The sequence below is a fragment of the Bidens hawaiensis genome, unplaced genomic scaffold (assembly GCF_021521415.1).
Source record: "Bidens hawaiensis isolate Kalapana, Puna unplaced genomic scaffold, B.hawaiensis_p1.1 tig00004748_1, whole genome shotgun sequence".
NCBI classification, from domain to species: Eukaryota; Viridiplantae; Streptophyta; class Magnoliopsida; order Asterales; family Asteraceae; genus Bidens; species Bidens hawaiensis.
The window spans coordinates 130,330-153,381 of NW_027491294.1; the positions used below are offsets into that span (position 1 = coordinate 130,330).

General features: G+C 35.0%; 1 protein-coding gene and 1 pseudogene across 2 annotated transcripts; one reads left to right on the forward strand and one right to left on the reverse strand.

Annotated features, from left to right (window-relative positions):
• Nucleotides 1-249: 249 nt before the first annotated feature.
• LOC143627958 (glucomannan 4-beta-mannosyltransferase 1-like) lies at nucleotides 250-3,218 on the forward strand (annotated as a pseudogene). Its single transcript, XR_013152672.1, has 7 exons — nucleotides 250-564; nucleotides 870-968; nucleotides 1,049-1,525; nucleotides 2,128-2,264; nucleotides 2,342-2,455; nucleotides 2,541-2,944; nucleotides 3,019-3,218. The product of XR_013152672.1 is annotated as a glucomannan 4-beta-mannosyltransferase 1-like (transcript).
• A 2,952-nt stretch (nucleotides 3,219-6,170) lies between these two features.
• On the reverse strand, nucleotides 6,171-9,157 carry LOC143627879 (syntaxin-71-like). The gene is made up of 9 exons (XM_077097592.1): nucleotides 8,949-9,157; nucleotides 8,710-8,835; nucleotides 7,306-7,468; nucleotides 7,133-7,218; nucleotides 6,955-7,023; nucleotides 6,821-6,865; nucleotides 6,668-6,730; nucleotides 6,492-6,568; nucleotides 6,171-6,415 (listed from the first exon to the last, which is right to left on the reverse strand). The coding sequence occupies exons 1-9, from the start codon at nucleotides 9,102-9,104 to the stop codon at nucleotides 6,403-6,405; spliced, it is 798 nt and encodes a 265-aa protein (XP_076953707.1). The 5' UTR covers nucleotides 9,105-9,157; the 3' UTR covers nucleotides 6,171-6,402.
• Between the last annotated feature and the right edge of the window lie 13,895 nt (nucleotides 9,158-23,052).

The following is a 23,052-nucleotide window of genomic DNA, read 5'->3' on the forward strand; positions in this document are numbered from 1 at the left end:
AACAAAAATATATGGAATTGAAAAATCAATTGATAAAGAGATTACCTTAATCAGAAATAAGTGAGACGTCATTGTCGGTGGGATTGCCAGAGGCCCATTTTAGCAGATCACTAAATGCACCGCTGTCTTCCACCGACTAGAGCCACGTCAGAATCTTCAGCTAAAGCTCACCTTTTTCCTATATAAGCCATGGCTTCAATGTATCTGAGTATCCTCCTCTGAACTCTTCCTTAAAGTTTACACTTCACCATGAGAAACTGGTTTCTGGCCGAGCCTAAGGTTAAATCAATCGATAACTTTGCAGGAAGTTTCACTGATATATGGCGAGATGTGAGGGTTTCGATGGTAATCCCACCATTGACGGTTGCTCTCTATATTTGTGTGGTGATGTCAGTCATGATGTTCATTGAGCGAGTCTACATGACTGTTGTGGTTATGTTGGTCAAAATTATGGGTAGGAAAAGATACACTCGGTATAAGTTGGAAGCCCTGAAAGAAGATTTAGAGCAGAACAGACGTTACCCCATGGTTCTGGTTCAAATACCGATGTACAATGAAAAAGAGGTACACATTTTTAATTTAATATCTGGAATATGTCTGCTCGGTGCATATACTTCATAAAATAATTAGAGAAATCAAAAGGCAGGAAATTATGCCATCATTTTATTGTTAAAAGATTTACGGATGATTTTGACAGTGACAAACAACATAAGAAAGGGCTTAGCAATGAATATCTAAAATTCCCATAAAAAGCACTACAAAATATACTATTATTTACAGTTAATATTTTAATGTTTGTAAAAAATATCTTAATTATAAGATTTAGCTTACTTCCATCCAATACACCATCTAACTTACATTCTTATCAGGTCTACAAACTCTCCATCGGATCCGTGTGTTCACTTACATGGCCATCCGACCGTCTGATTGTTCAGATTCTTGATGACTCCACCAATCAATTCCTAAGGGTACCCTGCACCTCTCTACACTTAATAACACTCAAAGATAAAATTATCTACTTGCTAAGTGAATTAGTAATTATATGCAGAAACTGGTGGAATCGGAATGCCAAAAGTGGATAGAGAGAGGAGTGAATGTCAAATATGAAACCAGAAACAACAGAAATGGATACAAAGCCGGTGCTCTTCGTGAAGGTTTAAATAAAGATTATGTGACGGATTGCGAATTTGTAGTCATATTCGATGCAGATTTCCAACCAGATAAAGATTTTCTTTGGAGAAGTGTACCTTATCTTCTTGAAAATCCAGAACTGGCTTTGGTACAGGCGAGATGGAAATTCGGTAAATCTTACTAACTCCTCAAATATTCCCTATTTTACCCCTACCAATCGAGATATACACTCACTTATCACGGTTATTTTAGATTATACTATACTAACACATGTTTTGTTTAGTGAATGCTAATGAATGCATCATGACTCGGCTCCAGGAGATGTCACTTGCCTATCATTTTGCTGTTGAGCAAGAAGTGGGCTCTTCAACTTGTCAGTTTTTCGGCTTCAATGGTAAGACAGAATTCAAAAGTCTGCTTACACATAGGGGCGTAAACGAGCCATGTGCCTCGTGAGATATTTGAGATCGGCTTGCTAAAAGCTCGAATCGATCCTGGCTTAAACGAGCTCGAGCCTAAAAACAACCCTGTTTAATAAAAGAGCCTGGGTCAAAAGACAAGCTTGTTTAATAAACAAGCCCAAGCTTCTGGCTTGCAAGCCTAAACAATATATATAAAATATAATTTAATATATTAAATATATGTTTATATAATGATTATAATGATATATAAAATTATGATAAAAATAACAAAATAATATATATTATGTTATATATATATATATATAGAGAGAGAGAGAGAGAGAGAGTTAAGAAACGTATATAAAATTAATTAATAAACAATAAACGAGCCAAGCTCGAACTTGAAAACCACTCACAAGGCAAACTCAAGCACTAGAAATAGAGCTCGAAACAAGCCAATCTAGAGTTCTCATAAGTTAAACGAGCAGAGCTCGAGCTTAAAGGAGCTCGGCTCAGATTGTTTACGCCTAACCCCTTACTCCCATAGATTCTGAGAAATTTTTGTAAGAAGTTAATGAAATTTTTGTGACATTAGGGACTGCGGGTGTATGGCGTATAAAAGCAATTGAAGATGCAGGTGGCTGGAAAGATAGAACCACTGTAGAGGACATGGATCTTGCAGTTCGGGCCAGCCTCAAGGGGTGGAAATTTCTCTTTGTTGGAGACTTAGAGGTGAGTTCACTGGGTTGTGGTGTCGAATCACTCGAATATTAAAATTATTTTCATCAGATTAATACTCTAATCTATAGGTGAAAAACGAACTCCCGAGTACCTTCAAAGCCTACCGATATCAGCAGCATCGTTGGTCATGTGGGCCCGCTAATCTGTTCAAAAAGATGTTCAAAGAAATCATCTTGTGTGAGGTATAACCGTATAACTAATGAATGAACCTTTTCTTTTTCCTAATAACATTTAAAAATGATTAAACGTGTCTACTCTATTATGCAGAGAGTGTCCTTATATAAGAAGTTTCATGTCCTGTACGCATTCTTCTTTGTGAGGAAGATAATAGCACACTGGGTCACCTTTTTCTTTTACTGTGTGGTGATCCCAATAACCATCATGGTCCCAGAAGTCAAACTTCCAAAACCGATAGCCATATATATTCCCGCCACAATCACCATCCTGAACTCGGCATGCACCATAAGGTCATTGCATCTTATCGTCCCCTGGATCCTGTTTGAAAACGTGATGTCGTTTCATCGGTCCAAAGCAGCAATTATAGGACTCCTGGGCGCCAACCGAGTGAACGAATGGGTGGTGACTGAAAAGCTTGGAAATTCAAGTAAACCACAAAGCAGCATCAGCAGACCAGCACCTACTAGAACAGCTCGGTCACGTCTTGGAGAAAGGTAATTAAGTCACTATGAACAAGCCTTGATAACGTTATAATAATAAGTGTTTAACAATTTGAAATGACAAACAGGCTTCACTTTGCGGAGGTGATAATGGGATTGTGCCTGGCGTATATAGCTTGGTATGACATGATGTTCGGGAAGGATAATATGTATATATATCTGTTACTGCAATCGTGTGCTTTCTTTGTTGTAGGGGTTGGGTATGTCGGTATATCCATACCGCCCCCAACTAATTAGAGTGTTTTACTGAATAGAGTTGTAGGCTATGTATGTATGTATGTATGTTACAAACATAAAAGTGTATAATTATAATTGAGAGTGTACAAAATTGGGGAAAACGATGTACATAAAGCAGAAGCCATAAAGAGAGATGTATTAAGAAGATAATTGCTCTGAAAGTAGCATAATAAGTAGGATGGATGAATTAATTAGAGTAGTAAGTAAGGTATGGATAGTTATTATCAGAATGAAAATGTGAATTAAAAAGCAACATCAGTGAGCATATCAATGGTGGTGATTGAAAGGGATAGCCAGCCTTACCGATTGATTGTTGCAGGAATATGTGATTTTGTGGTATTCAAATGCTCCGAATGATTCATTATATAATACTGAGTGTATCTGTTCTTACCCGCAATCATTCACCAACGATGAGTTTCTACTGATTGAGATTGAGAATAGGAGGAAGATGATGCTTCTAGCGGTCATTGAGAAACGACAGGGGCTTGTGACTTTAGCCTTTTAGGTGTGAAACAAGCGATTCGGTTCGGTTCGGTTCGGTACGGGTCTGGAGTCTTATTTTTATTTTCTAAATTTACTTATAAATTACACGTTTGTTAAATTCTTCAATCACCGAAAAACAAAGACATATTTTCTACACTTCTTGATACCACCCGACTACAAGCTGTTTGATAAACCATCTCGTTAGCTATAGTTTCATAACAACAAACCAAGAATCTACTCGATTTATGTCTTCAGTTATATTCACTTATCTGCTTAAGTATAATAGAATAAGATTACTAAATAACCACTTCAACAAGCTTAGTTCAGCATATTAGTTAGACCGTCCCACCCTTAGGCGTTCTGTGATACGTAACGCCCGAGTCAACAATGAGTTACAGATCCAATATGTCTTAGTGTTTCGGATATACCCTTTAGGATTGTGATTCCTCCGTTTTTTTTATCTTAAAGAAAAATCAATTACTGTGAAAGGAGAATGGGAGGGAAACGAGGATATTCGAAGAAGAGAGGGTACAAAGAGGGTGTTTCCGCTTGACACTTGGGAACACAGTTAAAACAGTTGCCTCCCTCCTTAAGGTTGTAAACAAATCAAGGCTCTTGCAAGCTAACTTAAGACTAGTGTGTGACATTCGTCATTTTTGAAACCCAAAAACCCGACCCATTTTAAATTTTAGACACCTGTCGGATCTTTATTTATTAATAAAATGGTGAATTGTTTTTGTATTTATATTCATGATGTTGTTTATGTTTACAATGTTATTCTTATTATTTATGATGGTACAAATTTAATTCTAAGTATTATATCATCTTTATTTAATCAATTGAGTCAAAGACATTTCATGGGTTATAAAAACATTCAATTGGTCAAAATTAATGATTTCAAGCTTTATGACTAGTCTCTTGACTAGCCATCAAATTAACTCACTTTAACATTGTTATTAACGATTTTGAGCCTATATAAAGCTCATTCTCTACAAATTCTTTGCGCAACTAATTTACACTCAAAATCATTCAAGCTTGTCAATTTCTCTCAAGTCTTAAGTTTGACTTTTAAAAGACAACTACTCAAGAAGTATTATTTTCTTCTTCTTTTGTGATATAATCCCCGGGTAATTTTTATTTCTTGTAATTACGTATAACGATTGTTTCCATGATGACAACCCAAACAACATTCATGGAGACATATCATCCTTTGTAATTGGCTCGCTTATGTTCGGTTTATAATTTTTTTGTTTAAAAGTCAACTTTTATTTTTACAAACTAATAACCAATAATAAACATTTTTTAACATACTACTTCATCTTTTTCAAGTTATGTTACTCACAAACCCGACTCAATAACCGGGTTCGTGTCCGACCAAAAACTACTCCTTAAACTAGTTTTCTTAAATTGTTCGGTTGGAACAAACTGGACTCATCTAAATTAATTAATATTTATTATGACCCGTTTATTTTTCTAATACTAAAATAAATTAACTTAACAAATCAAATAACCCAAAGCCTTTTTTTATAAACCCAATATATATATATATATATTCTTATAAATTGTTTTGTCATAAACCGAACGTCCTCGCCAAATTACTTCCTTTTCGCAAATTCTTTTTAAGCCTATCTATTTATTTATCTAGGGTCGTTCGTTGAACCGAAATTTGTCGGTTCACTTGCTTAAAGGCATTTTTCGCTCTCGACTCGCTTACTTAACACGTGAGTTTTTCATAACCCCTTTTTACCTCTTTTAATATTTTTGGGGTGTAGCATGTCACAAGTTTTTATTTCGTTAGTTATGCGCTTGTTTACAAAACGATTCACATTTATCGTACATGTTAATATTATTCTTGCATATTGTTTATGATTATACGTGAACTTGCTTGCAACGTGTTTACTGTTTTTATGGCGGAAGTTACGCAAACACACACATAGTGGGAGGGTCCGACGGGACGTACCTGAGCCGTCTAACGTTACGACTTCGGTTGTTCATGTAAGGTGGTTCTCATTTCCCCGACTTCTGCGGCTTCGGCTAAATGAACGGGAGGACGACACTATTTGATTTCATTTACATTATGTTTGAATGTTTATTGCATGACGACCGTTGAATCACACAATTTATATATATACGCCAAAAAAAAAACTCACCAACATGTGTTGTTGACAAAATATATTATTTTAAACGTGCTGCAGGTTAATACGATGAAGTGACAGGACAAGAAAATTAGTTATACCATAGGATTATTTCAATGAATAATATTTGGTTTATTTAGATGTGATGTTCTTTTTGTCTCATTATCAAACTATTTATGTACTTGTGAAATTATGAAATAAAATAAATATATTGTCACTATTAATAGTGTTACGAGCTTATGAGTGATCTGTACGTTGCACCCGGGCGTATTCCGCTTAAAGCCGGGGTGTTACACAGTGTACTAAAACTTTGAGTCGATCCACGCTAAAACTTTAGAATTATGCTTTATACAGCTATATTAAAGTTATAATATACGTTCAATACATAACCAATTTAAATGGAAAGCCCATGAGAACCACATAATACACATGCACATAGTGCTTGACAGATTCAGCAAAATATATTTAGAAAAGAAATACGTCGCGTAATATACATAAGAGTTCAAGTCGTAAGTGTGGGAACAAACATAACTAACCACACAAGAAGTCAACCATCACAAGAGCAAACCATATGTAGAATTCTGATGTTCACAATCTTCATTTCAAAACACTGCAAGTTGAACAGTCAACTAAAAGTCAATTTATGTGTACTAGAAACAACTAAAGCAAGGGAATAGAACTTTTACTTGTATAAATAGGCTGCAATTCCAAGAATTATACACAGTAATATAATATCAATACAGAAGTTCCTGCTAGACCTCAACTGCCACACAAATAATAAACGAAAAAGAAAACAATCAAGTTAGACCTAATCCATGAAAACCGCAATCATAATAATAATCTTAATTTTCCACTTAATCACCTGATTAACAGTATGCTTAAGTCTAACATTGGTATTCTTAAGGTCAGAAGTCGCCTGACCCACCTGAAAAAACAAAATTAAAAGCACATTTAAAAAAACGAATACGTATATTGTTTGAAATAACAATAGGAATGAGTGAAAAAAAGTTTAAACCTTATCGTCTATTTCATCCATCAATGGAACTTGCCTGTCTACTTCCTGCATAGATTATGAAATATAAAAACTTAATCTTGACAGTTATGTAACTTTTTCAATGAAAGATGCAGGTAAAGTACAAGATAACAAACCTCGTTCATGTCTTGTGCCATGTTTTTCAAAGTATCTAGACCTTCTGATATCATATCCAATCCTTGATCCTATACACAATTAAAAAGATAATACATGAAAGTATGAAACTCAGTGAAGGTATTTTGTATTGATGGCAATTTCGACCAGTAACTGAATAACCGGGACATAGTTGCATACCTGCTTCATTTTTCTCATTTCAAACTCGTTTCTGAATTGGCTGGACTCTTCACTTTGCTGGAAGTATTCATCATCAAATCGTCCATCTATGAAATTCATGTAGCACATGAAGCGTTAACATATGAATTAAAAGAAACCAAGAACTAAAGAATCTGAGAATATGTAATATTCACCTGAATCAAACTTGATATTATTTGTACGAGAAGCTGAAGCAGCCCAGCCTCCAGTCTGTTTGGGTGCAGCACCACCACCATCAGGTATCGCTTGAATCCTATCGGGAAGTGCCTGAACCAAATCATTACGAGCTGCAAATTCTTCTGGAGAAAGCCCTTTCACCTGTTATAGCTTTGATATCAAAAGCTTGATTCAAGTACTTAATCACAATCAAATTCCCCCAAATACGACACAAAATACTTTATGTGGATTGATTGACATAAGAATTTCACCAAAAATGATGCATTTACATCTGCATTTTATTATTTTTCATTGAAATCATTTCAAATCATCTTAATCTCTAGCTACAAGGCAACAACTTATATTGAACCAAACAACCTCCACCAGATTAATCACAACCCACTTATCTTATATCTATAAGTTTGTTTGTTTGTTAGTCATCATTCCATCTCCAGTTTGAATACTACTGACTAGTTATATCAGTTACTATTAGTTGACTAACATATCATTATCATTTTCTTCATATCAATCCGTTCATCCACTATGCATAAATTATTAGACAACTAATCTCAAGATTCATCTAGCCTTGTACAATTTGATCTAGCCCTCATTATGCACATATACAAATAAAATAACTTCCAATAAGTCAAATAAACTCATACTGGCTTAATTAGGGCTGTCAATTTATTAATCGGGCCTATTAACACGGCACGGCACGGGCTTTAACAGGTTTCGTGTCTTAAACAGGTCGACCTGTTTATGACATGTTAAAATTCGTGTCCTAACAGGTCAAAAGACGTGTTAACCTGTTAGTAACTTGTGTAGATTTTTAATTTAAATATATATATATATATATATATATATATATATATATATATATATATATATATATATATATATATATGCAGTCCTAAAGTCCTAAACCTAAAGTCATATTTATATATGATATTTCACTAATGCCCATCAGAACCCGCCATTAATTTTTAATGGATGTTATGATTTGCGTTTATGGTTTTTTGTTTCAAGTGTGTTATCAATTTGTGGTTTTTTGTTTCATATATGTTAACGATTGTGGTGTTTCGTTTCAAATATGTTATGGATTATGAGCTAATTAAGACTTTTATGCTTGTTTTGAAAATTTTTGTTTCATTACACATGTATTATTCACTGTATGTTTAAACAGGTCCCTTAACAGGTCTTAACAGTTAACTAGTTGCTAACCACGTTCGTGTTTGGAAAAAATGACACGATTAGTTACCGTGCCGTGTTCGTGTTTAGTACAACAGGTCATTGTGCCTTATTGTGTCGTGTCCGACATGTTATGACAGCCCTAGGTTTAATTTCATAATATAGTGCATATGCAAGTCTAACCAAGCAAACAAAATGGGAGAGAGAAATCAAACCTTCTTCATAGCCAATCTCTGCAACTTAGGTATCTCTTCCAGTAACTTAGCCTTAGTTCGTCGAATCTCGGCATTAATCGCCACAACCGAAGCCCTATTTTTCTCATTCTTAGCTGTCTCAGCTTTCTAAACACAGCAACATATCAAATTCACCAACAAATTAACTATTTAAAACAAAACCTAATAAAACCCTAGGTACCAAAATGAACTAATACATAAAGATCTAAGCATAAAATTACCTGCAGAGCAGTCTCAACGTCGGATTCTACTGTAGCGTAGAGCCTCGCAAATGCATCATCACCGGAGATATTAAGATCTCGCTGCTTCTCGACGTCGTACTGGTCGTACTTCTTGCAAATTGCGTCAACTCGAGTTAATATTTCGATTACGCTCATTGTTTGTTTGATTTGTGAGTTTGATTTTGATGATAAGTGTCTTCTTTATCAGAGAACTGGACCAGCCTGTCATATAAACAGCTTCTATACTGTTATCTGGTTCTATTTCAGTTGTATACTTTTTTCTGCACTTGTTTTTAACCATGTTTAGAACTACCTGATTTTTGTGTCTATGCTTATATATTTTTGAAGCTTATAGCTTATTTTATATCATTTGATAAGCTTTTTTTAAGTGTTTGGATTAGCTTATATTCTACAGGCTGATTATATATCTTAATAAGTTGTTAAATCCATCATTTTTAATTTGTTATATTTATAAGTTACTTCAATATTATTAATCCATCACCATTTGAAGACAAATGAGTAATTTACCCCCTTAAACAAATAAGCTTCTTCAAATAAGCTAAAAAAACATCTTCAAATAAGCTTCTACAAATTAGCTTATATAAGCTTATAAGCCTAAGCTAAAAAAGCTAAACCAAACACCAAATGAAGCTTATTTTATAAAAAAAGCTAAAAAAGCTATAAGCTTTGCTAAAAAAGCTAGGCCAAACACCCCCCTAATAATATCCGAGTAAACCTTTCTGACACTATGAGACAGGCAGTTCGATTTTTAAAAAGGCTAAGTAATATTCGATTCTAAAGTTAAAGTTTGAATCGATAGCATAAAACAACCGTAAAGCTCAATTTTGATTCATATTACGGTTCTAAGGTTTTATCTTCGTAAACCGACGTTAAAATTAGTGTGAAATGGTATGGTTTTGATTTTTGATTCACACAACTTCAATATTTTAATTCCAAACCGACCTGATAGTGTATAGCCGTTGAGCTTAGTTTTATAAACTTCCAGTGAGTGGCATAGTGATACCGAATTACTTTTCCTCTTGTAGACATTTTAAATTTGAATCCAGCTTTTTAATTGTTTTCTTTGTTTTTTTTCTTTATCTATATGATCAGTGCCATCAGTTTAATGCAATTTTAAGCACATGAAAACTTGGTTATCAATCAACAAAGAAAAAAAATGAAAATTGGTTTTAAATAACTTAGAATATGCCCTACTGGCAAAGATTTATTTGTTTTTAATGATATGCGGCTAACAAATGGCTAACTTCGTTAGTCTTATGCTGATGTGGTACTCATCCACCTTCTTCACGCCGGAAACCTGCAACTCGCCTTCATTCTCCCCGACACCGTTACATCGTCTCTTCTCTTTCCGATCACTTTTTCGGCCACTTTCCCCTCACTCGAAACCTGACCGACGCGCCGTCGTCGTTGTCCCCGACGAAGTCCACCATCGTCAATCGTGCACCATTCAAGTAAATTGATACATTCGCTTTGATCCCCTTAACAAAAGCCTTGTGTTTATTTTGTAAATCATGTAACACTTATTTCAAAAATTTTAAAATAAGATTGAGTTTGGGTTCTAGGGTTTGGCCAATGAAGAAGATGAAATCTACTCGTTTTCTAATTATCCGATGTGTTTTGAAGAGAGAGAGAGAGAGAGAGAGAGAGAGAGAGACGGTGTAACGGTGTCGGGGAGAATGGTGATGACTTGCAGGTTTTTGGCGTGTTGCGGCTGGAGAAGGTGGATAGGTGCCACATCAGCATAAGACTAACATAGTTAGTCATTCGTTAGTCGTGGATCGTTAGAAACAATTACATCTTTAGTTGGGACTGTTGTAACATCTCATATCAATTAAGAAGGAGAATAAAGCCTTCTTTGTTAAGAGGTGGATACATTCCCCGTCACATCGTGCATTAGATGTTTAATGATAGTGAATGAGAGGAAAATTCCACATATACGACACAATTCTTATCAAATGCTTTGGTTACGGTACCCGAATAAAGAAATTCAAAGTTCACGTCAAGATCATGGTTTGATTTATGATCAAGTTGTTTCAATGTTGGTTTGAACCAATAACATGCCCGTGTTACACGATGGGGGGTTCTTGGTTCCCATGTTCTAAATTATTGGTGGCATTCATACCTAATTTTATCATGTCTTAAAGTTATCTTATCTCATTCATTACCTTTATTTATTCCAGTTATCTTAGTTTTAAAATTCTATCTTGTGTTACTAAATATGGTTATGTTATGTTGTCTTTATTCTTTATTATGTGTCATTGCCTACACGGCAAATACAAGAAGTTGACATTTATGTTGTTTTTGATTGTTATGTTACTAGGTTGCTTTAAACCATATATGGCACTTCAAACTTTTAAAAAAACTTTTCTTTTTTAAAAGGTATAAGAAACTTGTATAAATATTATTTGATGAACATGGTGTGATCCCACTTGTACATCCATTGCTTTATCGGTAAATATGAATTTAGTCGTAGATACATCAATACACACGAAAAAAAAGAGTCAAAAGAATCAACAACCAAAAGAAACATGAATTGTTTTGTCTTCTGACAAATAAACCTCAAGTTGAAGCTTGTGTGCGGTGTGATTTAATGTTGGTGTATCAAACTTAAATAACTGAGGGCTTGAAGTTACAAATCTAGCTCGTGATAAGGTCAAGTAGCAATGTATCATTTTGTCTACCTAGAAGGCTATAACCTTGAATTAACGTCGTAAAAAAGAGAGAGAAAGAATAACCTTTATTTAGATCTTACTAGAGCTCAACTTATATCGACGCATGGATATTTTATTTAGGGGACTTTCAAAAAATTCAAATTGAATTCATTGTAAGTAAATATTTGTAATCAATTTTTTGTTATAAGTTTATAAATTGTCATTTCATGCAAAACTGTAATGAATAGAAAATATATAAATTTTAAAAACTATTTCATCCTCGAAAGAAAATATCTATAAGCATGCTCTAGCACTTCCCATGTTACTACTAAAGCAACATGTCAATATATGCTTCAAAGCTCAAATGTTACAGCTAAAATCAAGTGTTTAAAGTTAAAAGCTATTGCTTTTTTAACGTGGTTTTTTCTTTCTTAATGCGCATGTCTTAGCGGTGATATATAAATAGATGGAAATGATTACAACATGTTTTTCTAAGTGATTTTTGTAATATGTTTTTAATCCTTTAAACTAGACATTCTATAGTTAATACAGAAGTCGTAAAATTTAATTATTAATATTAAATATAATTAACAGAAGCACAATGATATATGTTGTATATGTTGTATATGTTGTATACCTGATTATTTTTTTGGTTCAGATTTTTGTCTAACGATTGATGTTATGTCCCATGCAGAGATAAAGTATTTCACAAAGATTACCATGTAAAGTTACTTTATTGCACTAAAGTCCAACGTACTTTTTACGTTTACTTAATGTGATAATCAGAAAAAAAACAAAAACAAAAACAAAACAAAAAAACAACAATGATCTCTAAGCTTCAATAATCTTAAAATGTTGCTTTTAAAAGTCTTCACATCGTCGCTTCAATAACAATGTCAGGGCGATCAACACTGGCATTAGAATGTTGGTCGAACTAGAACTCTCATATTTTGGGGGTTAACTTTGTTGTGAGTCGTGAGGGTTAATGTTGAGAATATGATGCAAGTGAATGTGCCTTACATGCCTTTTCTCTTAATGAGATGTTCATATAGTGTGCCACTGTGGTTCCTATTGGTGCGTATCGATTAATGTTTTGTACTTTAGTCTGTCTATGCCGATGATTTTAAGTGGACACCAGGTTTATTGCCCGACAATATTACATGATAGGTAAGTCTTTTGCTCGTATGTTAAACCTCTTGATGACAATTCCTACTGTCTTACCTACCAGTTGAAGCTTGATTGTGGCTTAACTTACTATGCCTTGGCCCAAGACTTCTTTTCCACCTGTTTAACTTTTCCTTTTAGGCTTAGGTGTAATTACCGTCATAAAATCTCCTATCCCAAATTAGGTCATATGTATATGATTACTAGTTTGATCCTCCTGTGTTATGAGAGTTTATTTAAGTTTTTGTTTTTATTCATTTAATTAATTTATGGTGATGTATTTTATTTTTTAACGTTGTTTTGTTTTTAATTTAATGCTATATATTAGTTTGTTACGATCATTATATTTTTTAGCGTTTGAGTTATTTCAATTGAGATGTGTAGGTTTTTTAAATTTTTAACGAACAAACATAAACAAACACGAGCATGTTGTTTTTTTTAAATGAAAAAACATGAACACAAATATTTGTCTAATGAAAAAGGGCGGTTGATGTAGTTGACGATGATGGTGTTGGAATTACGTATGCCCGAGACACATACTTATATTAATGTGGCTAACTGTGTTTGATCCAAGTCGGGTCATACCCAATAACAAGCTAGACGACACCAAATGTATTCTTTTAATGATTTGATCATTTAAATGAATACCGAACACTACGTGTTTAGAAAATTGGTTTTCTAAACAAACACACTTGAGGATTTAAATAAATTATCTGGATAATTTGTTTATATAAATTAATTATTTAATTGGTTAAATAATTATATAAATGTATGTACATTTTATAAAAATGAGTTTTATAAAATGAATGGAGATGTTTTAAATGGTTAAAACAAAATACAAAACAAAAAAAAAAAAAAAAAAAAAAGGAAAACAAAACAAAAACCGGCCACCCATGTGGGGGTGGTGGTTTTACCCAATCAAAGACCAAGATGCTCTTTGGTTCTCCTTTTATGTTCCTCCATTCAACACACATGCATTTTTGGGTCTTGTTTTCTTTTGTATTTTCAAGTGTAAAACTCTCTCTCTTTCTCTCTCAATATCCACGGCCACTTTGGCCAAAGAAAGGGGGTGTTTTGTGAGCTTGATTCAAGTGTTCTAATCCTAGCAACAAGTTGGTGTTGTTGTTTAAAAGCTTGGGGTATCAAAAGCTTGAGGGTTTCTCCTTTGCAACCTTGCCATTTGAAGACATTATCTTCTTCATCCACCTACATCTTCTCATAAGGTATAAGAAGGTACAATTTACTTTTGTGAGCATCTTGTTCTTGTAATATTGATCCTTGTTCTTTGGGTTTTAGTTTTAACATAATGGTATGTTCATAACAAGTTTTAAAATCTAAGCTTCCGTTGCGTTTTCTAGTTAAATATGGTTAACTTGAACTTTGATAATCTTGTATAAAACCCAACAATGGCATCAAGAGCCGGTTACAAGGACTTATGCTTCTTTTGTATTCATAAATTTCGGATTTTTTTTTTCATGGGTGAAAAGGGAAGTCCGAAAATTTGGTGGATTTTACCCCTCATGGTTTTGTAAGATCTTGACATGCATGGAAAGATCTTAGGAAACCATTATTAACATTTGGATGTTGAATATAAAAAAAAAAAAAAAAAAAAAAAAAAAAAAAAAAAATTGGCCGTAGCCTTTTGGGGGGGGGGGCCGATTCTTTTTTGGGGGTATTTGGGCATTGGTTGCTTAGGTTGCATGCTTAGAACATTTGGTATGTTTGATTGTGTCATAACCGAAACCTAGACCTTGGATGTGTTGATTGTTGTTTGTGTATGTTGATTATGTTTATTATTCAATATGGTTGTAATAATTCATAATCTTAGGCTTGTGTAATTTATTTATTCATAAATTGGTATGTAATAAATAGATTAGTTGCATTTTCCTTTTTTTTAGAAAAATATGTATTAGGATACATTTTGTAAAAATTGAAGATGCAAGAATTGGTGGATTTGGGCCTTGGACCGAAATTTTGGGCTTGTTGGGCCTCACCGGCCCATCATGGGATTCAAGCCCATTAGGCCCATAAATTTCACTCTTGGGCCCAAGAAGACTTTTGGAAGTTTGGAGCCCATTAACAAGCCCAACAAGAACACAACAACTTGGAGAGGATACTTGAAGCATTTGGATGCAAGGTCAAGTGGGAGTCAACATTCAATCCTTGTGTCATGTTTTGTCCCTTAGGTGTGACTTATGACCTATACTTGTTTCGGCTAACAAGTATGGTCAAATTTAGCGGTTTTCGGTTATGACTATATTTTGCATGTGTATGCTTGGTTGTTTGTTTTACTTAATGTAATGCGTGGTTGATAGATATTAGGATATCCAAACCGTCACATAGGAACGACAACAAGCATAAAACGGGTTCTAATATATATTTGGTAATATCACGTCAATTAGTTTAATTAAATGGGTTTATTAAAACTAAGCGATCACTCACCTATAATAAAATTGGTTTTATTATAACTAGAACCTTGAAAATTGGTTTTCAAAATCGCCATATTTCTAAATGCATGTTAGGATATGGCATAATGTTTTTCAACTAGAATATTTGAAAAATTTAAAATCCCTTTTTTCATAATTACCAAAGAAACAAGTCTAACACCATCCTTTTGTATGACACTTAACGTATTAGGAAACTTTTAATGGGATAAAGGTCACCTAACCATTTTGAGCAAACTAATATACTTAGGGTAATATTAACATATTTGTGGGATAAAGGTCACCTAACCACTTGTATGTTAATCTTACATGTTTATACAAGTAGGACGACTTGAATTAGAAACCATGTGATAAAGGTCACCTAAGCATGGGATCTAATGGTGTTGATGGGATAAACATGCCAACACGAAATAAGGATTTCGAATGGTCCCATACCTCTAGAAGTTGCAAAGGGTTGCAATTGTCAAGATTGACTACCTTGTTAAATCAAATAACGGGATAAAGGTCACCTAACCGAAATTTGATTTATCATTGGATTCTAGAATTTAATTATTATTTTAAAATTTGGAATAAAAGGGTATTAATAATTAAATTGTTTATAATACTAAAATAAAACTTTGTTAAATTTTGTAGATGGCCGCTAACAATGCAAACACCTCTACCCATAACACCCGTAACCTATCCTTAAGAACCATCCTTGAAAAGGATCGTCTAAACCATAATAACTTTATGGATTGGTATCGCAACTTGAGAATAGTTCTCAAACAAGAAGAGATATCATATGTCTTAGACGATCCCATTCCCGACGAGCCTAACGTGGAAGATGAGGAGGCGTATAACAATTGGGTCAAGTACACCAAAGATTCGGTGCAAGCCTCTTGCCTCATGTTAGGGACTATGATTCCCGAAATCCAAAAGGATTTCGAGCATCATGGGGCATACGACATGATAACTCAATTGAAGGAAATGTTCCTTCAACAAGCTAGAGCGGAACGTTTCGAAACGGTTCGAGCGTTTCATGCATGTCGTATGGAGGAAACCCAAAGCGTCTCATCTTATGTCCTAAAGATGAAAAGCTACATCGAAAAGCTTCGTAGGTTGAATTGTCCCGTGTCTAATGAGTTGGCTACGGATTTGATCCTCAACTCTTTGACCAAAAGGTTTGAAACCTTTGTCATGAATTATAACATGAATGGGTGGGACAAAAGCATTGGTGAGCTTCACGCAATGCTAAGAACGGCCGAAGCGGGAATGGGTAAAAGGGTTTTACCCGTTCTAACAATCAATGAAGGAAAAAGGGGACATAACTCCAACCCCAAAGCAAGTGTTGCTAAGGGCAAGGGCCACGTCCAAGGAAAGGGAAAGAGGAAAGCCATCACGCCCATCAAACCGAAGGAAAAGAAGCAAAAGGTTGCGGCGCAAGATCCATGCTTTGAGTGTGGAGAGATAGGTCATTGGAAAAGGAATTGTCCGACCTATCTCAATGCGTTAAAAGATAAGAGGGATGCGGGGCATACCTCAGGTATTATCTTTACTATACATATTGAACTAAATGTTATTTCTTCAAATACATGGGTACTTGATACCGGATGTGGAACTCACATTTGCAATTTGTTGCAGGGGTTCAAAAGAAGTAAACAACTCAACAAAGGGGACATTAGTCTCTTTATGGGCAATGGAGCAAGAGTTGAAGTCCAAGCCCAAGGAGACTACTTGTTAAAGCTTCCAAGTGGTTTGGAAGTAATTTTGAAGAATGTTTTGTATGCTCCTAAGTTACGGAGAAACATTATTTCCGTGTCTCTTTTAAAACAATGTGGCTTTGATCTTAAGTTTATTGATTATGATATTCATGTTTTGATGAATGGCATATTTTATTTTAAAGCTATACCCATAAATGGTATATATGAAATAGATCAAATTGGTGCGTCACATAGTAGTTCAATGTACAATGTCAACACCAAGAAACTCAAGAAGGACTTGGGTGATTCCTATCTTTGGCATTGTCGCCTTGGACATATAAGCAAGAATCGCATGCAAACTCTTCGCAAGAATGGTATTCTAGAAACAAATGAGTATGATTCATTTGATGTATGTGAATCTTGTTTACAAGGCAAAATGACAAAGCAACCCTTTAATAAAACTTTTGAAAGGTCAAAAGAATTATTGGGTATCATACATTCGGATGTATGTGGTCCTTTTAGACCAATGACTAGGAATGGTGAAAGATACTTCATTACCTTTATTGACGATTATAGTCGATATGGTTATGTGTACTTAATGAAACACAAAGATGAAGCTTTTGAAATGTTCAAAGACTTCAAAACTGAAGTAGAAAGACAACTCAAGACCACAATCAAAGTACTTCGTAGTGATAGAGGAGGTGAATACCTAAGTGGTGTTTTTCAAGATCATCTTAAGAGTTGTGGAATTATTTCACAACTTACTCCACCTGGAACACCACAACATAATGGTGTGTCTGAAAGGAGAAATCGTACCCTATTAGATATGGTTCGATCGATGATGGCTAGAAGCACTTTACCTCTATCATTTTGGGGCTATGCTTTACTTTCCGCTGTTCGCATATTGAATATGGCTCCAACCAAGAAAGTGGAGAAGACACCTTTTGAAATATGGCATGGAAAGGCTCCATCGCTATCATTCTTAAGAGTTTGGGGTTGTGTAGCTTATGTAAAGCAATACACCCCAAACAAATTAGAAGTCCGATCCACTAAGTGTATCTTTATAGGTTATCCTAAAGATGATTTAGGATATTACTTTTATGATCCTAGTGAGCAAAATGTTATTATTGCTCGAAAGGGTAAGTTCTTGGAAACTAAGTTCCTTAAGGAAGGAACTAATAGTAGAACAGTGAAACTTGATGAGGATCAAGAACCACAAGATGATACACAATTGGTTGATACTAGCACTCAACAAGAGGTTGTTGAAAGTGATCAAGTGGTTGATCAAAACACACAAAACGTTCGCAGATCTGGTAGAGTTAGCAATCCACCTGAAAGATATGGATTTTTTATAGAAGGTTGCTACGTGGTAGATTCGGATGAACCAACCACATACCGTGATGCAATGTCCAAGAATGATTGTGACAAATGGCTTGAAGCCATGAACGTTGAGATGCAATCCATGTATGACAACCAAGTTTGGGAATTGGTTGAACTACCACTCAACTCCAAAGCTGTTGGAAGTAAGTGGGTTTTCAAAAGAAAAACTGATATGCATGGAAACTTGGATACTTATAAAGCAAGACTTGTAGCTAAGGGTTTCACTCAAACTCAAGGGGTTGATTATGATGAAACTTTTTCGCCTGTGGCAATGCTAAAGTCTATTAGGATATTATTTGCCATAGCTGCACATTATGATTATGAAATTTGGCAAATGGATGTCAAGACCGCTTTCCTAAATGGATATCTTGAGGAAGATGTCTATATGGTTCAGCCTGAAGGTTTTGTCGATCCGAAACATCCTAATAAAGTATGCAAGTTAAAGAAATCAATCTATGGATTGAAACAAGCATCTAGAACTTGGAATCATCGTTTTGATGAAGAAATCAAAAATTTTGGATTCATCAAGAATGCTGATGAGGCTTGTGTGTATAAGAAAGCTAGTGGGAGTATAATTACCTTCTTAGTATTGTATGTCGATGACATTCTACTATTTGGAAATGACATTCCAACCATGGAAAGCGTTAAGGCTTGGCTTGGAAGTAGATTTTCCATCAAGGATCTTGGTGAAGCTGCCTATATTTTGGGAATAAAGATCTATAGGGATAGGTCAAGGCGCTTGATAGGTTTGAACCAAAGTACATACATTGATAAGATCTTGAAAAGGTTCAAGATGGAAAACTCCAAGAAAGGTTTTGTACCTATTCAAAGAGGGACCATATTGAGTTTAGCTCAATGTCCAAGCTCAAAGGATGAGCAAGAGATGATGAAACAAATCCCATATGCTTCTGCTATAGGATCCATTATGTATGCGATGATATGTACTAGACCGGATGTGTCATGCGCTTTGAGCATGACAAGCAGATACCAACAGAATCCAGGAAACAGTCATTGGATGGCTGTTAAGAACATATTGAAATACCTTAGGAGAACTAAGGATATGTTTCTGATATATGGATCTGGTGAGGAGGAACTCGCTATAAAAGGTTACACGGATGCGAGCTTCCAAACTGATCGAGATGATTCTCGATCACAGTCTGGGTATGTGTTCACTCTTAATGGAGGAGCTGTCTCTTGGAAGAGCTCAAAACAGGAAGTGGTAGCATTGTCCACTACAGAATCAGAATACATCGCCGCTTCATTGGCAGCTCAGGAAGCTGCATGGTTGAAGAAATTCATTACTGATCTAGGGGTGGTCTCTTCCATTCAAGACCCCCTAGAAATCTTTTGTGACAACGAGGGTGCGATTGCACAAATCAAGGAACCTCGTTCGCACCAAAAGACAAGGCACATAGAGCGGAGATTCAACTACATAAGGGATGAAGTTGAAAAAGGAAAGATATGTATTCGCAAAGTTGGAACTGATCAAAATCTTGCGGATCCATTCACGAAGCTCCTAGAAAGACCGAAACATGAGCGTCATGCGAGTGGCTTAGGACTCCGATATTCTAGTAATTGGATTTGATCTATTTTGTATTTACGTTTAAAAGACTTTTGTAATTTAACTCTTTTATATGATTATGGAATCTTGAGTTAAATTCTAATTTTGCATGTTTAATCCATGAATAAGTTATCTTATTCTAAAAGTCCGTAGTCGATCACATTTGTGGGAACAAATATGAAACAAGACTATTATGAACTAGGATTGGTGGATATTCATAAGGAATGAATATGGAGCATAGGTTTGCTGCCAAGGTTCATAGATATTTGTGGGATACGAATATTGGACTGACCCGCTCTCAATATTACTACATGGAGTCAATGGACCTGATCATTAGTAATTTTGAGTAAAGGAGAATTTCATATTATCCTTAGACCTGAGATGTATACTGGGTCTTGATTTTCACCAAGTATTACACTTTGACTCTGCCCTTCGCTATTCGTAAAAGATGGTACATAAGGATGAGCTCAGGTGGAGTATAAAGTGATAGTGAGAGGCGTATACAGTCAAGATGGAATTTGTTCCTCTTATGTGTTGAGAGTTTAGATGTCTAAGGCCTGATAAAGTTGAATTGTAAAGAGAATGATCGCCTATGTCTCTTAGATCCAACATGACATCTAGTAACAAAGGGATATAATGATAGATTCACCTAAATCATATCAAGTAAGGGACTTGAAGGGATGATGTTAATGAATGGCACTTCGTCAAACACATTAGGGGTGGTGAACTGTTGTTAGGCGGTATTCACCACTTGCATTAATTTTCTATGTATCTCGTGCAAGTGGGAGATTGTTGGAATTACGTATGCCCGAGACACATACTTATATTAATGTGGCTAACTGTGTTTGATCCAAGTCGGGTCATACCCAATAACAAGCTAGACGACACCAAATGTATTCTTTTAATGATTTGATCATTTAAATGAATACCGAACACTACGTGTTTAGAAAATTGGTTTTCTAAACAAACACACTTGAGGATTTAAATAAATTATCTGGATAATTTGTTTATATAAATTAATTATTTAATTGGTTAAATAATTATATAAATGTATGTACATTTTATAAAAATGAGTTTTATAAAATGAATGGAGATGTTTTAAATGGTTAAAACAAAATACAAAACAAAAAAAAAAAAAAAAAAAAAGGAAAACAAAACAAAAACCGGCCACCCATGTGGGGGTGGTGGTTTTACCCAATCAAAGACCAAGATGCTCTTTGGTTCTCCTTTTATGTTCCTCCATTCAACACACATGCATTTTTGGGTCTTGTTTTCTTTTGTATTTTCAAGTGTAAAACTCTCTCTCTTTCTCTCTCAATATCCACGGCCACTTTGGCCAAAGAAAGGGGGTGTTTTGTGAGCTTGATTCAAGTGTTCTAATCCTAGCAACAAGTTGGTGTTGTTGTTTAAAAGCTTGGGGTATCAAAAGCTTGAGGGTTTCTCCTTTGCAACCTTGCCATTTGAAGACATTATCTTCTTCATCCACCTACATCTTCTCATAAGGTATAAGAAGGTACAATTTACTTTTGTGAGCATCTTGTTCTTGTAATATTGATCCTTGTTCTTTGGGTTTTAGTTTTAACATAATGGTATGTTCATAACAAGTTTTAAAATCTAAGTTTCCGTTGCGTTTTCTAGTTAAATATGGTTAACTTGAACTTTGATAATCTTGTATAAAACCCAACAGATGGGTAGTATCGGAAGTTAACCGGTGATGGAGATGATAGACCAGCAACGGAGAACGGTTTGGTAAGACCCATAATCCGTAAAAAATTTTCTTTGATGATTAAGGAGTTATTTCACAAATAAATAAGATGTTATAACCCGTTTAAGAGGTATCCAGGTTTGGTGAGACCCGTGACTCGCAAAAATTATTGTTTAATTATGAAAGAGTTTCACAAATAAATGAGAGATGTTATAACTCATTTAAAGACTAATCGGGTTTGGTAAGACCCATACCCAGAATTCGGGTCAAATGCATGAAAAGCCTCGGTTTAGAAATCCTGGTGGCTCTATAGAATAGGGGAACAACCTGAGAGCGACACGTAGGATTTCATGATAAACAATTATATAGACAGTTAGATATTCAACTCAAGGGATGCAAGGTTAAAATCAAACTTCTCGGAGTCTACGATGATCCATACTTTTAAAGCTTAGTTACTAGTCATCAAGTTAGTTTTGCTTGTGTGAACGTGAGATTGTTCGAGTAAGGGTAACCTGTCACAAATTATACTTTTAAGAGGAAACAGTATATCATCCATTGAAACCATTTTCTTTTTCTTTTTTAAAATATTAGATATTTTATAGTTTTAAAGTGCACATTAGAAAATTTTCATCTAAATTATAATGTTTGTATTTATATATTTATGAAAGTTGTGCATTTATCAATGGATTTATATAAAATTGTACAAAAAATCATCATATTTGTAAAAGATCATTACAAAATATGTTGCATAAAAGTATAAAAAATTAATATATCTACTAAATATGATAATACTTTGTAAAGTAATGGTGCATTACGTTATATTTCCAAAGTTTCATCATGTTTGTCTTAAGAAATAAATGGATGGTATACTATTTTCTAAAAGGTAGAATTTGTGACGGGTTACCCTTACCAATTTACGAGCAACAAGAGGTTTTAATAGTCTCATGTTCACACAAGCAAAACTAACTTATGTCTTATAAATTGGATGTGGCTCAATCATAGAGCATTCACTTTACTAGTGAGAGGTACGGGGTTCAAACCTCACTATCACCAATTTATATGAGAGATATGAGGGATGACTCTGGCTTGCCAGGGTTCGAGTCCTGATCTCACCCGGTTTTACCGGTTCCTTGCTGTCGTGCCATTTGGCGGGCGTGGTGGTCGGGTTTTATCCGGTGAATCCCTCAATAGGTGGACCGCTAGGGCTCCGTCCGTCCGGACTAGTGGCCGGCTCGGGCTACCTTTAGCCAATAGAGGCCGCGTACGGAGTACGCAGCTTTACTTAGTTGGTCGTTCAAAAAAGTATATATATAAATACCATCCATCCGTCCATCCATCCGTCCATCCATCCATCAATTCTAGTTAAGGTGTGAATCCACAAGCCGAAACACATACATACAATCATATACATACGTACACTTTCTTTGTTTCTTTAAAGCCTGCTTTCTTCTTTTCTTTTAACTGGCCCATTCACCGAATCCTTCTCTCTCTCTCACACA

Excerpts from the sequence above, each read along its gene's own strand:
- LOC143627879 (XM_077097592.1), bottom strand. The coding sequence starts at position 9,104 with ATGAGCGTAATCGAAATATTAACTCGAGTTGACGCAATTTGCAAGAAG. Across the intron at positions 6,866-6,954 it reads TGGCACAAGACATGAACGAG|GAAGTAGACAGGCAAGTTCC; the intron begins GTTTGTTATCTT and ends TAATCTATGCAG. Across the intron at positions 6,731-6,820 it reads TGGATGAAATAGACGATAAG|GTGGGTCAGGCGACTTCTGA; the intron begins GTTTAAACTTTT and ends TTGTTTTTTCAG.